A 15,721-nucleotide genomic window follows, 5' to 3' on the forward strand; every position below is an offset into this window, starting at 1 on the left:
TTCCCCGGAAATTCTTCCCAGCAGCCTGATTGCCCCAGAGAGACAAGTCACAGCCTCCACGGGTAATCGTTGCTCTAGTTTGGACATCCTTAAGTGCTCTCTGCTTTCAGGAAGGCCTTTCCACAGCCTTTTAAGGCTGCCAAGTCACAGTCCTTTAGCAAAACAGCACAGCAATGCAAGAAGATGCAAAGGTCAAAGCAAGCTGGAGACGTGGCGTTTTACAAGAGGCTGAAGGAGCCCAGCCCATGGCCTCATCTCTCCTCGTGCAAGAGCAGAAACATGCTGCTATGGCATAGGAGCTGCTTACCATGCTGCTGAGACCCAGACACGCATCTTTGTGTGTCCTGCTGCTTCCTGGGCACAAGAAAGACACAGGGAGCAAGAAAAAATAAACAGGGAGGAAATGAAAAAATAAAAGTATTGACACAAGAGGAGTCAAATTCTCCTGGGTGCATTTTCTCTAATGGCACCTCACCAACTGTTGCATAGTCAAGCTTTCTTGTTGTTACATTTATGTATTCTAAAAACCCCACCATTCAGCCCATTATTTCAAAAGAGACAGCTTGCTTCCGAGGATAGGAAGCCTTCAGTACTTCCCAACATCTTTTTCCATCAGATACCCATACAAGCCAGAAACAATTCATCTGAGCAGTGACAAACCATCCACCTCCTTACCTAAACAAGCAAGAGGCACCTTCGTGAGGAGGCCAAAAATCCCAGCCTTTTGGGTATTTTATAGTGCTGCAGAATATCTGTTTCTGTACAGAGGGAATGGGGGAACCTCATTCATAAATAAGTGTAGCAAGAGTCAGTTTTCCTGGCAAGTTTATTCCAGGTTTGGTTCTCCAGAGGCTAATAGAAAGAATAACAACCTCAGTTTGAATAAAAATTAAAATCTTTTCAACTGCTGAAAAATATTTCCATAAGCAACATATAATCGTTGTGCAAATCAGAGCATTAGCTGGGAAACAAGCAAGCCCTTGGACGATCAGACACACATTGCATGCTGCAGGATTTCAGAAATGGGTTTGTGCCACCCAGCCTCCAGTACCAAAGCTCTGAGCTGGCTGTGTGCTGTACGGGCACCAGCTCTGTGCATGGCAGCCGGGTCTGGCAGGAGGACAGTGATACACCACCAGCAGCACTGTTTTGGAGACAGGGAGAACCTAGCCCTGTTTTGCAGACCCAGCCTGCCACAGCAGAGATTGTCAGTTCCAGGAGGAACCCATCCCTGCAGTCCCTTTGGCATCAGTGACCTTTTTCAAGTGAGTCAGGACTATCACAGTAGCAGAGTTTTGTGGGATTGTGCTCCTTACATCTGTTGCTCGTGGAAACATCTCCTGCCTCCTCCAACAGAAGTTCTTCAGGTCCCAGCAGGCTGAGCTGAGAGTGTCTCTACCAGATCAGAGCAGGTAACGGGCCAAGGGCAACTCTGCAGCCAGACCATTGCCTAGGCATCTCATTTTCTGGCTGCAATGTTTCAAAAAGACTGAACAGAGAGAATCCATGTCTTTCTAGGGGTAGATGAGTGGCTCATCAGTGCAAGCTGTAGGGAATATCTGCCCTGGCAAGGAGCTCGAACTCCTTTTCCTTTGTCAGAGAGTCCTATGTTGCCTGGCAACACCTGAGCTCTTCTCCTGTCTCCCAGATGCATTGGGTGTTTCGGGGGCTGTCCCACATCTCCCTGCTCTCCACGAAGGATCAGGGCCTTGATCTCCACCTCACAGATGGATAAGCCCGGAGGGACAGAGGTAGTCAAGGAGGAGCTGGGCTGGCACTCAGCTTGGTTCCTCTCCAAAGCCCATGGTTGTTACAACAAACACTTCTGAAGCATCTTTCATTTCTTAATCCTCCATGCTCTGTCCCTGCACGTGCTTTCTCCCGTTTCCTTACCCAGTTTCTTCAACTCCTTTGCAGATGAAGAAATAGGGAATAAAAAGAGGCACTGATGGGGAGGTCAGACATGGGATATGAGGCAATGACATCCTACAGAGAAGGGTCTTGAATGTCTGCAAAACAACTGTATTTTGGATTCTGGCGTAAACTGTTGTAGACATAAATGGTTAGTGCTGGAAAAAGCCTCAAGAAATACTCAGAATAGTCTCCTATTTTGTCGCTGATCCTGAAAGAGAACAAAACCAAAATGGGTTTTTAAAGCTTGCCTAAGGATTCAAGAGTCCAGGATGCCCTGGTTCCTCCCTTGCAGAGAAAAAGCCATTCCAGAGGTTTTCTGATAACACAGGAAACTTTCCTAGAAATCCTTGATCTTCAACTTTTCTATACCTTCTCTAAGCTCCTCAATCCATTTTTTTTTTTTTCCTATTCCTCCAGCACCTCCCTCTGCCTAATCCCACCTGCATTTTCACTGAAGAGCAGTGCTGGCCACCAGCATCAGTGAAACCACCACTAGGAGTTAACACCACCTCTAACCTCACATGTAAGCACCCATGACTGTAGGGGGTTGGAGACTCTGGCATCTCTTTAGGAGTCAAGACATCCTAACAAGATCTTCTAATGGGACTGATCCTTCCTGATCTGTAACTCAAAGCACTTCAGCACAGTAAACATCAGCGCTAGCAAGGTAGATAAGGAGGCTTTTCAAAGGTATAAAGGATGATTCATATATTTAAGAGTGATCTAAAAGCCTTCCTGGGATTATGGCAAGAAACAGCAGTCTGCAGCAAAAATAACAGCCCAGATGGACATGTTCATGGTGTCCTCTGCTGTAGGGCCATGACCTGCTTTAGCGGTCACAGACACCTCTCCACCCCACTGGCTGCTCTGCAAAGGCAAGGGTGGGAGAGGGAGCTGCCACTAGCTTTCTGAAGCTGCTGCTATCCCTCTGGGGCAGAAGGCTCTGGTTGAGGATGTTCATCTGCGGGAGATGATCTGGAAGTCAGATTTTGATTCAAAATCTGAGGTCTAATCCTGTGAGCTAACTTCCTTTTCTTACCCTCAGGGGTAAGAAGGGAAACTCCAGGGGTTCTTAGCCTCTGGAATCTGGTTGACTGCAGACTGCTTGCTGCTGTGACGGACAATTTTTCACACTCTACTGCGCTGCCAGAGGAGGTAGCCCCTCTAAGAAGATGAGCTTTCATGGACATTCTCCCACATCCCAGTCATGTACGCCCTTCTAGAAAACCATCTGAAGAAGAATTTGCTCTCAAACTCACTGACACTTGCAGATACCCAGATGGTCCCTGCAATGCAACTGTGGCAGGGGCAAGGATGTGAACGTGTACCTGCTATCTGGGTGTTCATCCAGGTTTCTGATGAGCCTCAGTAGCTCACTGACGTTGTCTCTATATTTGAATTGCATTCCTTTCTTGGGATTTTCCATGATCTTCAGAACATCTTTGTCAATCTGAAAAAAGCACATAGATTATTCTCCGCCTTTCACACACCACAAAAGCAGCACATCTACCTCCACTCATCACAGCCATTTGCCTTCCTGCAGGGACATCATCTTACATGGGTAAATCTTGTGACCCTTAACAGCATATTTCCCAACACGAGCAGAAGAGTTCACTCTGCAGGGCATGCGCCATACAGGCCCCCTGGTTCTGCTAAGTGTTTCCTCTCCTGCCCTGACAAGGTGTGACATTCATATTAGGACTGTCAACACAGCACAGGAGATTTTCACACTTGCCTGGAGGACAGGAGAGAGTCTTGATCTAGCTGTGCCCTTGCGAGGGCCACACAGGCTGCCATGCTGAACCAAGACTGTTGGATCTCAGATGATGTATCATGTCCTTCCAGGATGCTACCTGCATAAACAGGCCTGGTCTCACTGCTTTTGAGCCAATCTAACAAAAAAGTTTTGCTAGAAATTTGCTTGCAACAAGGGCCAGACGCCCTTGTCTTAAGGGGTCACCAACAAACATCCTTAAAGGTTTGCCAGCTAATTCTATAATGACCATCCCCTACTACCACCCCAGTCAACAGAGCTCCCTTTAGCATCAATGTCTTTAGTCTGGTGTATTTCAACTATGTGTCTTAGACTTAATTGCTTCCCCCAGTTTTCTATATTTGTGTGGGGCTACTTTTTCCAGTTATGGTTTTAAACAGGGTCTGTGAAACACTCAGGAAAAGCTTCTGCCTCAACGTCTAGCTCAAACCTCAGATCAATCCAAAGAGAAAAGGATTACCTCCTTGGTCCACCTTGGATAAGGAAATCTTTCAGTAGCATTAAAATCTTGAAAGACAGTGTTTCGGTTGCGGAAATCTTTGATTTTATTCCATATGCCTTTCAGGAACTGGAACCTGCTGTGGAATGAGGAGCTTTGTTAGCTGCAACAGGACATCGATGTTCCCAGCATCACAGGTAAATCCCATACCAAAAGCTTTGCCTTTATGCTCCCAGCACTTACGCCTGTTTGCTGGAGAAATAGGGATGTTTGCTCAAACCTTCCACTCCCCGTTCATCATGAGAGGCCAGGCAATGTACAAGGTCTAGAGCCTCGTTGTAATCTGGGGAATCAGCAGCCAGATCTTCAGCACTGACTTGCTGAAGGGGTTTCTTACCCCCAGTTAAAACATACAGCACAAGCCTGCTGAGGGCCTGCAAAGAAACACATCACCGCTGACGTGCCAGATGCGTGAAACATTTTACCAAACGGAAGAGGACTAGTATTCTTAAATGAGAAGACTGCATACGTAGACACACACACACGCCTATAGGTGTACAGAAGAATACAAATACACACAAACACAAACTTTGAAGATGTGTGCACAAAGACAGGGAACAGAGACACCATAATCATGCACACAGGATATCTGTGGATATCCCAGCACCAGCCACAGCCTTGTATGCTAACCACTATCATTCTTATGCAGTGTCTATTGCTAAATGGGCTTTCCCAAAAATCAAGGTTTTTTCTAGCTGAGGATGCAGAAAGGCTTCCCCTAGGTTTCACAACAACAGCAAATATCAGAGCGCCTGAAATTTTTAACCATACGTTGATTCACAGGGCAGTTACCTCTAAATCTGAGTTTGTAAGTTCTTTTCTGTCTTCAATCGACTTTCTTTTATTATCAAAGTCCGCCAAGTAAATTTTGCCACCTAAATCTGAGGAAATAAGAGAAATTGTTAACAAATAATGGTGGAAAACTTTAATACAGTCTGTCACTGACTTCTGGCTGGCCACATCTTTAGAAAATAAATCTCTGAAGAGATCTGCTGTGGGTTGATCTGTCTGCAAAGCCCTGGAAAGGAGGGCAGATCTAATGAGACATGTAAAGTTGTTCTGTTCACTCCTCTGTGGCTGTCTGCGACCATACCTATACTTATTCAAAGAGGAGAGCTAGTGCCACAGACGCCTCATTCTGCATAAAGATATCTGCACTGGCGTTTCATATCTGTCTTTTCACAGACAGCTATGAAGCATCTTCTCTAAACTACAAGCAACAGGAAAGCAAAAGGAATACATTGATAAAGCAAAAGTTAACCTATTAAAAAGTTGCCAGGATGCAGATCCTGGTGAGCAAATCCAAGGGAGTGCAGCTCTCTCACTGCCTGGAAGATCATCTTCAGAGCACCTTTGTAATCCTCGTGGTCTTTTGGTTCCTGCAGATATTCTTCAAGGTTTTTCTCCCAGAGGGGGAAGCACAAGTACATGTAGCCTTTTGCCTTCTCAAACTGGAAGAGCTTCAATAGATGTTTACAGTTACCACATCGTTCAAAGAACTTTTTCTCTTTGTCACCCTCTGTACTGCGGCTTGTTCTTACTGCAACCTCCGTCTCACCGTGGAGCCCCAGGTAGATGCCACCCTGAGAAGTGTGCTGAATTCTCTGCTGGAAGTATTGAAACGTCTTCAGTTTGCCAATCATAGGGCGATACATTTTATGAAGATTTTTCAGCTGGTCCCTCCAACGTTTGCTGTTTGGCTCCCAGTCTTCGAGAGTTTCTGGAACAAACTTGGCATTATATTGGCGAAGAAGATCCGCCATGTTACGGTTACGGTTCCTGTTCGCAACAGCAATAAGGTTCCCCACATCAGTCCTTGCTCCTTGTTCACACAACAACTTTGCTATATCAAAATAATTTCTCTCTACAGCCACCATCAGAGCTGTGTTGCCCTCCTCATCTGCATCATCAATATCTATTTCATCCTTCTCCAGTAAAGCTTTCACCAAGTCTGGGCTCTGCATTTCAACAGCTAGGATGAGGGCAGTTTTCCCACATTCATCTTTGCTGTTCACATCAACGCTGCAGTCCAGCAGGAAATGGCCTATGGAGACTGCTGATTCGTATCTTTCCTTAGCACAAGCCTTCTTGAGGGCATGGATCAAGGCATTCCTATCTTTGTTGTCACGAATGTTCACGTCAGCCCCCATGTCTTGGACAAGAGTTTTTACAACCAAGAAGCGGCCCTCCCTACAAGCATCCATCAGTGCCGTCGCACCTCCTTTATGCAGTTTCATTTTCTCCTCACTAACTGCCCTCCTCAAATTTACATTTGCTCCTTTACTATACAGGAATCTCAAGGCTTCTTCGTTCCCATACCATGCAGCCTCCATGAAAGCTGTGAAGCCGTTGTCGTCATGGTCATTAATGTCTACCCCACAATCAAGGAGGAGCTTCAGTATATTCTTGTTTCCCGCTACCGCTGCTTCAATAAATGCAGTGCCACCATTGTCCTTCCTGGCATGTGGACAAGCACCCTTGTCCAGCAGAAGCTGGACCAGGCACTCATCGTCAGCTTGCACGGCGCTCTGCAGTGGTGTCCAGCCACTCTCTGCTTTGGAGTTCACATCTGCCCCTTTCTCCAGCAGCTCCAGCACAACTTCTTTATTTCTGTTCCTCACAGCAGCATTTAACTTGGAGGCAAGGTCTTCTGCTGTCTCCATGCTGGAAGCAGTAGATGCCTCCTGCTGGCTGTGAGCTGTGGGCTCCATGACAGTCAGAGGGAGGGCTCCGTACCTCAGATGTTCCTCACCTGAGCCCAGGGATCCCACCAAAGAATGGGAGAGGTGTAATACTCAGTGGGGATGCTCTGGGTTTAGTTGACGAAACACGCTGGGTAGGATCAGCTGCTATTTTAAGGGCTTCGTGGTCTTCACCTAATTAATTAACAGAAAATCCTGTTTTAATAGCCTGTGAAACCTCACCATTTACGTTTGATGTCCTGCAGATCTGTGTGAGGGGCAACTAGGGACATCAATGCCAGTGCCAGCCGAGAGCTAAGGCTGGCAAGAAGCCTGACTTTAGCGCTTAGGCAGACGTACTGTTGTCTGCGTGAGGTCTGGGTTTGTGTCCCATGCATGGGAGCTGCTGAGCATACAGCATCGAGATCCACCTTGTAACCTTTAATGCAGTTCTGTACAGAAAGGAGCGCCAGGCCACAGTTTGCCAAGCTAGCACACCTCTTCAGAGGGGTCACAGGTTTTCATGCAGTTTACAGCAAAGAAAACTTGCAGAAAACTTGTTCATCGGTCACTTTTCAATTATGTAACTAATGCCCTTCTGCGCCTGTTCCTGAGTAGTGGCCAGTTCGTTATGCAGAGGTGGTCTGACATCAGCAAATAAGGTGTGATTTTTACCATGCTGATTAGTCTTAGTTCACCTCAGGTTACCTTCGGGCAACCCCCCTTGCCCCCCTCTCATCCCCTTAGCCAAGAGGTTCTTGTTGGCATCAGTTCATTCCTGTGTTACCTTGTGTTACCTTGTTGTGACTCTACTTTGAGGGGCACCATTTGCACCCATCATGTTCGCTTGCTTGTGCATGGTCTCAGCACTAATCGCAGCCCAGGCAGGTGTCCCCTGGGGCATCTGGGTAAGGGGACAGGGGTGGGGAGAGAACACAGGATGTTCTTGCTATAAATTTTATCTCAGATTTATTACAGGTTACCTAATAAGCCAGCCTCCAGCAATGTTTCCAGGTAGAGAACACAGCAGGCAGACAGAGATGGGCATCTCCCTCCAGTTTTTGATGGCAGCCACAGGTCCTGGAAAGTGCCTGATCCGATACCTGGAATGAGACAAAAAGCCAGCCTTAATCCCTCCTGCCTCCATAGGCAATTAGGAGACCCTACCTGACCAGAAGCCCTTCCTAAGCTCTTCATGATATTAAGAGGTTAATCAGGTAGGACCTGATTATTAGGTCCCAGGTAGGACCTGATTGTTAGGTCACTGACCTACCTATATCTATCTAGTATCTAGAAAAGCTAGAACTCCATTACCCATTTCCCTGACTGCAAAGGCTGGTTCAAGCGACCAGTGCTTTCAGGAGTCACCACCTGACAAGCTAAACTGGAAATAAATTTTCTAAATAAATCAGAAAAGGGACAGAGAAGTCTTAAGGGATAAAGCCAAAATATAAATTCACATTAATTTACCCTCAGGAAAGCCAAGGACTATTTTCTTTATTTTCTCCCACCCAGCAGGAAATGAATACCGATTTCATTGATTTCACTGGTTTCATTTCATTTCCTGAACTTCTATGCCTTTTGTCACATTAAAAAAGAAAGAAAATGTTACTTTCCTGGCTGGAAAAGCAACACAGCATCCCCTGGGCATGGTGGGGTTGAAATTCCTCGCCCCCCCCTCGGGAAGGCAGAAGCCCAGGGAGAGGGAAGGCAGGGGCTGCTCACCTTTTTCCTCCTTCTCCGCCGAGCAGCAGAGCTGCAAGCACCCTGCACTAGGAAATGTTTAGACGTTTCTGTCCCATCCCACTGGCTTTTGGCCAGAAGCCGCCTGGCGTCTGTGCATCACGGGCGCCAGCCAACGTGCAAAGTCATGCAACCCTGCCCCTGCGTCACCCAGTGCCTGCCACAGGAAGGTGAGGAAGGGGTCCCTCTGCCCGGCCAGAAACTCAGCTGCTGCTTAAAATGTCTTCAAATCCAGGCAGCAGCTTTTTTCAGCAGCTGCGCTTCACTGCTGCTTCCCTGCTGCTTCCCAGCAAGTACCCCCAGATAGAGTTTGCTTCCCAAGCAAAGTCTGCAAGTATTCGTTGTCCCCTCCCAGGAAGAAGCAGCCCTGGGAGAAATTATACACTTGTGGAGGGATGCTGGGGGTAGCGACTGTTTTTTCAGCACAGAGCAGAGAGGTTGTGAGCAACGTGCTCTCCCCATACAGTCCCCCCACCCCCCATTGTGGACCCTGTTTTTAAACCTCCGCTTGGCACGGGTTCAGGAGCTGAAGGCACAGAAACATTAAAAGCACCAGTGCACGGGTTTGGGGTGGGGTGTTTTTTTGAGGTGGGGAGAGGTGGGTGGGTTCTTTTTTATTTTATTTTAAGCTTTTCCTCACCTTTTGGTATATCCATCCACAGGAGGAAACTATCCGCTCTGCTAGATTTCACCCAGGGAACCACTGAGCTCCAGGTCCGTTGATGCCGCAGCTGGCGTGTTCCTAACTGCACCCAGGCTGGCCAGCAGGCAGTTCCCCGGGGAACCAGCCTCCTTGTAGGCAGCTCTGTTTAAACACAGAGGGAGCCCAGTCCTGCAGCCCTTCCCCTCCACATGCAAAGCCTGTGCAGGAAATACGTGAAGGAACACAGGATGTGACGTGACACCCGGTGTCCCCTCTTGCTCTTTAACCTAAGATAAGCTCACCAGCCTGCAGAGCCCGTGCAACCTCCCCAGCCGCCTCCACCAAACCTGGTGCAAGACTCAGACCACATTTGAAGTGGGCCTGAAACCACATCAGGTAACTCACGCCGGGCTTTCCGCAGCGTGTCGGTACATGGACAAACTGATGCCCCGTGTACGTGGGCAGAGACATGGCTGGATGCAAACACGAGGGCAGGAATGCAGGAAAGCACACCCTGCGCACCCTGTGCACGGATGCAGCCCTGCACGTGTTTTACATGCATATCCAAGTCTGTATGTACTCTGCTTTGCTTGGTCACATCTGCATGCTAACGTTCACAAATGTATTCATAGAATCAGAGAATCATAGAATTGTCCAGGTTGGAAGGGACCTTTAAGATCATCTAGTCCAACCATCAACCTAATTATAAAAAAACCCATCACTAAACCGTGTCACTAAGCACTATGTCAACCCGTCTTTTGAATACCTCCAGGGATGGTGACTCAACCACTTCCCTGGGCAGCCCATTCCAAGGCTTAATAACCCTTTCAGTGTAAAAATTTTTCATAATATCCAATCTGAACCTCCCCTGGCACAACTTGAGGCCATCTCCTCTTGTCCTATCACCTGTGACTTGGGAGAAGAGACCGACCCCCGCCTCTCTACAAGCTCCTTTCAGGCAGTTGTAGAGAGCGATAAGGTCTCCCCTCAGCCTCCTTTTCTCCAGGCTGAACAACCCCAGCTCCCTCAGCCTCTCCTCATAAGACTTGCTCTCCAGACCCCTCACCAGCTTCGTTGCCCTTCTCCGGACCCGCTCCAGCACCTCAATGTCTTTTTTGAGGTAAGGGGCCCAAAGCTGGACACAGCCCTCGAGGTGGGGCCTCACCAGCGCCGAGTACAGGGGGACAATCACCTCCCGAGTCCTACTCACCACCCTGCTCCTGATACAGGCCAGGGTGCTGTTGGCCTTCTTGGCCACCTGGGCACACTGCTGGCTCATGTTCAGCCCACAGTCGACCAGCACACCCAGGTCCTTTTCTGCCAGGCAGCAGCTCTCCAGCCACTCTGCCCCAGGCCTGTGGCGCTGCATGGGGTTGTTGTGACTCAAGTGCAGGACCCGGCACTTGGCCTTGTTGAACTTCATCCCACTGGCCTCGGTCCATCGATCCAGCCTGTCCAGATCCCTCTGCAATGCTCTGAAAAGCTCTGTCTATGCAGGAGTCGCATCTTTGTACCTAACCATCACGCTGAGCTTTCCACAGCACCCAGCGCATCCGCAAGGCCTGGGAACATCCCACAGTCTCTGGATGGGGTTTCACAGAGTTTGTGTTGCCACAGGCGACCTTGACACAGCCCCACATGAAAACTCAGGGAACAATCTCAAATCACTGTCAAGAACCCATTTTAATTCACAGAAATCTGCTGAACTCGACGACATCTCTCCCAGTTTGACAAGAGCTGGGGCTCTAAGTGCCAGTGTTTAACTTCCCATTTGCAGGCTGGAAAAGAGACAAACAAGCAGATCGGGGGCACATCACAGGTTCAGAGCCAACAACAAAAATGTAAAAAAAAAAAAATCAGTGTTACAATACATAACAATATCACACCATCCAGCTACCCACGTACAAAAGCCCTGTTCAGCTTGCTGATTTGATTAAAGTAGTTCATTATCTTCTGGTGGGAAGATGAAAACCCTGGGATGGTAGGAGTGAGGTGTTTGCAACCAGCAGGGCTGTGGTAGAAGTACCCTGTACCTGTATGGCAGCAAAGAAGGATTTGCTGGCAATGCTTTCCCTGTCTCTCATCCCCCGATTTCAATTGCTTTCCACACAGTCATGCACAACAGTGCAAGTTCAGACTCTCAGTCTCTGTGACAGGCAGTTTACGGGGAATAGAAGGGCCTCAAAGATTTTCTAAAGCATGGGAGTCACAGAGCTCCTCTCCACAACCATTCCTGCAGCCTCCAGGCTATGCAGTTCCTGCTGTATTTGCACTTTCAGAGCCCTTATTTGCCCCCACGGCACACAGCAGCTCAGGAGATGAGCTGAAAAGGCACAGCCAGCAGGAAAATCAAGAGCACAATTAAGGAAATTCTTCCTTTTCCTCCATCCTGATGGACCTACACCTGTTTTGCAACCCATCCCCTGAGATAACATCTCCAAGCACCCACACCCTGGCTACCAATCACAAACATGAGCTAAAACGCGACAGCAAAATTGCTTGCCAAAGTCAAAATAATTTTTAAAGTAACTATGAATAGTAGAATGGCTTTTTTCTTCATGTTCCCTCCTTATTATATTTCCAAAGTAGAATGGCTTTTTCTTCATGTTCCCTCCTTATTATATTTCCAAATGGGAATGTCCCAGGGTTTATATGCTTGGCCCTGCTGATGTGACTCTCTGTGTTGGAACACAGCCCTGGAAAATAGCCTACAGAAAGATGTGATTTAAACACGGACAGGTGATGCTATCCATGCAGGAGCATCAACCACATTTCACTTTGCTGTGGAATATTTTTTACTTTTTTGATCTGTACTTGCCAGCTGCTGCTCAATCCTCATCATCACGAAAGAGAAAAAAAAAAAAAAAAAAGACCAGAACGTCTGTCAGCAGGAGAGGGCTGGGAAGAAAAGGTGAGGGCAACAGCAAGACAGGCAGGGACCTCACTGAGCAGGGCACCGTGCCCCAGTCCCGGGGCAAGGAGAGCAGAGCACATCCATTGAAAGCACCCCAGATCAGCCAGAATCACAGAATCTTCATGGTTGGAAGGGACCTTTGAGATCATCGAGTCCAACCACACAAAAAAAAAAAAAAAAAGACAAACCAAAAAAAACCCCAACAAAACCCACAAACAGACACAAACCAACAATCTCGGGCACTAGAGCATGCCCCGAAGTGCCATGTCTACACGTTTCTTAAATACCTCCAGGGATGGCGACTCCACTACCTCCCTGGGCAGGCTGTTCCAGTGCCTGACCACCCTCTCAGTAAAGTAATCCTACCCTGCCGCAACTTTAGACCATTTCCTCTGGTCCTGTCATTATTCCCTTGGGAGAAGAGGCCAACACCCACCTCTCTACAACCTCCTTTCAGGTAGTTGTAGAGGGCAATGAGGTCCCCTCTCAGCCTCCTCTTCTCCAAACTAAACATGCCCAGTTCCCTCAGCCTCTCCTCATATGACTTGTTCTCCAGACCCCTCACCAGCTTGGTAGCTCTCCTCTGGACATGCTCCAGCAGCTCAATGTCCTCCCTGTAGTGAGGGGTCACAACAAGGTCAAACAAGGAGCCAGACCAGGGGCCTGAGCTTCAATACCTTTCCCAAGCAGCAGAGGCGGTTCCTCAGCAGCATTTCTCCCTGCTGTTTCTCATCCCCTGCTTCTCCCCGCGGGCTGAGCCCTGGTTGCAGCTGCACCATATCAGAGCTGCCCTCCAGCACAGGCAGCCCAACCCCGCAGAGCTGCCCTCGGAGCCCCAGCAGTGTCAGAAAGCATGAACATTATAATTAATTTTTTATGGGTTCCCAAGGCACCCTGGGGGTAAAAATCCCCGCACGCAGCCGGACCGGCTTGGCAACCTTGGCATTTAGCTGCACACATAGGGAGAGGGACGTGAGAAGTATGGAAACATATCACACACGACTTAATAGCGCTTTATTCGGGCCAAGGCCTTGAAGTGAAAGCCGCAGAGCGGGAAGCAGTGGGATACAGCTGCTCCCTCCCCACCGGCTGCCACAGGGGCTGGCAGAGCGCTGCAAAATGCTGGGTAAGGTGTGTTTGCAATATCTGAAACGGCTCAGTGCATCCCCTTCGATGGCGAGCTTCCTTCAAACACATATTAAACAACATTTTATAGCATTTATTTGCAGACTGTCTTTAAAAAAAAAAAGAAAGACTAATCGTGGATGTACAGCCATGCACATGCACACACATGCAGATTTGCCTGCCTATGTGTGTTGTTGTGCATGGGCATTCAATTGCAGTGCACACAACAAAAAGCTCAGCATCCCATGCACCTATATATGCGCATCCACCTGCCCAGATACATGTCTTTGTGGGACCACTCATGCATGTACGTGCATGCCCTAAGGCTGCCCCGAGGACTACTTGGTCCTGCTGGAGTCCCTCGACCAGAGGAGGAGATGGGACAGCTGAGCGCCGATGCCACCCCACTAAGCCACTGCTGGGAACTCACCGGGTCCCAGGGCAGAAGGAAACGGGTGTTTTTTTCCACCAAGTACATCCACCCTCCCATTCCAGCTCATGGAAACCTGGCCCTGGAGCAAGTATGCATCGCACCCGAGGGCGGGGGGGGGCAGTGCCAGCCCCCACGTTTGCTCCCCGGAGCTCAAATCTTTGCTGCTTCCAAATTCGCAGCCTCCGCCCTGGGAAACTTCAGTCGTGGTTTATTGGAAGCAACCACAGCCGGTCACGGGAAGCTTTGGCTTCTCTTTCTCAATGCTGTTTTGTGGGTTGGGTTTTTTTTATCATCCCAAGGCTTTAAAGGTTTTGTTATGTTACCACTGGGTTTTGCCAGCAATCGCAGAGGACACGCTGGACGCAAGCATGGTTTTATTGACTGAGTTTTCTCTTTGGGAAGCGTCTCAGACTTGTAGAGATGAAACTACATGGCAAATGGGGTACTCCAGTATCAGCTCTGAAAGCTGAGCCCTTCCCCCAAGGCTGAGACTGAGCCTGGACCACCCGTTTCCATGCATGGTGCATCAAGAACGGATGCAGCCCCAAATTTCCTTCTGAAGAAAGCTCAAAAAGATTTTCATTCTAAATTTTTTTAAACTTTTTTTATGGGGCAACTTACTTGTTTTTTAAATGGAGAATCGGTTTTAAATTAACTTCAAGGTGTGCAGGACAAAAATCTTCATTTAATTCAATTAGAAACTGCAGTTGAAAAAACATAAATAATTATTTTGTTTCTATCTGCTTCTAGACTGTTTTGCTGCTCTTTCATGACAGATAACTTAAACATTTCCTGGACACCCTTCAGCTCCTTTCTTCCCTCTGACGTGCACAGAGATCAGGTATGCATGCAGACTGCTGCGATTCCGAACCCTCTGCCTTGTATGACAAGGCCACGCTTAATGAAATAGTGAATGAAAGATAAAGGGAAGTTTAAACTACCTCCCTCTGGTGAGGTGGATGACAGCTGTAGGGAACAGGGATGGAGAAGAGACAATGTATTTTAAAAGGAGTGATAATCCTTGGACTTTGCCTTGCTGTATTAGAAGGGACGTAAGGTGTTGTTATAGATGCAATTGCTTGTAAAAAGCTTCTAAATGGCAGGGGCTGGTTTGTGCTAATAGTAATACCTCAGGACCTAAGTGCCCCTGAGTTACAGCCACCTGGGATGCCAACTCCTCCTTGGCAGTCCATTCACACTCTTCTCCACTGACCCAGGCCAGTTAAATTTGGCTTCCAAAATATGCAATAAATAGAAAGAAGACAACGTGAAAACATGTTTTGCTTGTGTTTTATCCAGAGCATTGGCATCTCTGCGCTACACTCAGATGCTCCCCTCCCCGCATGGTTTGTGCCACAGGGAGCCCTCCAGTGCTCCCGCAGTCCCTGAAGGTGCGCGCACCACACACACCCCCTCTGTTCTCCCGAAGCATCCCGTAGGTGCACAGGGGACTGCTCAGATCTCAGAGACAGCACGTGCTGCAACAGAGGTAGGATGTTTTCTAATATCCCCTACAGAGCCAGATACTTCCCCCCTTGCAAATGAATTCAATCATCAGCTGAGTTGTCGCTAAAAATCAAATATTATTTATGACAGCAACTCAAAAGCAGGTTTTGCAAACAGCAGCCCTAACTTGAATCCTCCTGCACTTGTAAGAGAATGGCGACTTACTGATATTAAATAGGTATTGGAAACTGCAGTCCTATAAAGTCCTCAGAAAATGGCAAGAAATACAAACAGTACAGAACACCCTGGCAATTCATATATTAAAAACTTGAGTTCTGCTTTCATTCTTGCTGTGAACTGTTCAGTTCTCTTCAATAAGCCAAGTACCATGAAGCTTTACCCTTCACAAGTCCTCCCTTTCCTTTTCTGTTCCTGACATTGCAACTTTTAAAGTGACTGTAAATGCCCTTGAGCCATCGCAACACGAGCAGCCTTCCTTAGTATGCATTGCAAATCATCCAAAATTACAATCTAAAAATTAATTGAATG

At 47.9% G+C, this 15,721-nt stretch overlaps 1 protein-coding gene across 1 annotated transcript; it reads right to left on the reverse strand.

Annotated features, from left to right (window-relative positions):
- Nucleotides 1-809: 809 nt before the first annotated feature.
- Nucleotides 810-6,898, reverse strand: RNASEL (ribonuclease L). The gene is made up of 6 exons (XM_074152454.1): nucleotides 5,449-6,898; nucleotides 4,980-5,068; nucleotides 4,371-4,561; nucleotides 4,149-4,266; nucleotides 3,243-3,364; nucleotides 810-2,122 (listed from the first exon to the last, which is right to left on the reverse strand). Exons 1-6 carry the CDS (start codon nucleotides 6,896-6,898, stop codon nucleotides 1,987-1,989), a joined length of 2,106 nt encoding a protein of 701 aa, XP_074008555.1. The 3' UTR covers nucleotides 810-1,986.
- Nucleotides 6,899-15,721: the final 8,823 nt, after the last annotated feature.

This window comes from Numenius arquata, chromosome 8 (assembly GCF_964106895.1).
Source record: "Numenius arquata chromosome 8, bNumArq3.hap1.1, whole genome shotgun sequence".
In the NCBI taxonomy this organism is placed as follows: Eukaryota; Metazoa; Chordata; class Aves; order Charadriiformes; family Scolopacidae; genus Numenius; species Numenius arquata.

Excerpts from the sequence above, each read along its gene's own strand:
- RNASEL (XM_074152454.1), bottom strand. The coding sequence starts at position 6,898 with ATGGAGCCCACAGCTCACAGCCAGCAGGAGGCATCTACTGCTTCCAGC. Across the intron at positions 5,069-5,448 it reads TCCTGGCAACTTTTTAATAG|ATTTAGGTGGCAAAATTTAC; the intron begins GTTAACTTTTGC and ends TTATTTCCTCAG. Across the intron at positions 3,365-4,148 it reads ATCCAAGGTGGACCAAGGAG|ATTGACAAAGATGTTCTGAA; the intron begins GTAATCCTTTTC and ends TGCTTTTTTCAG.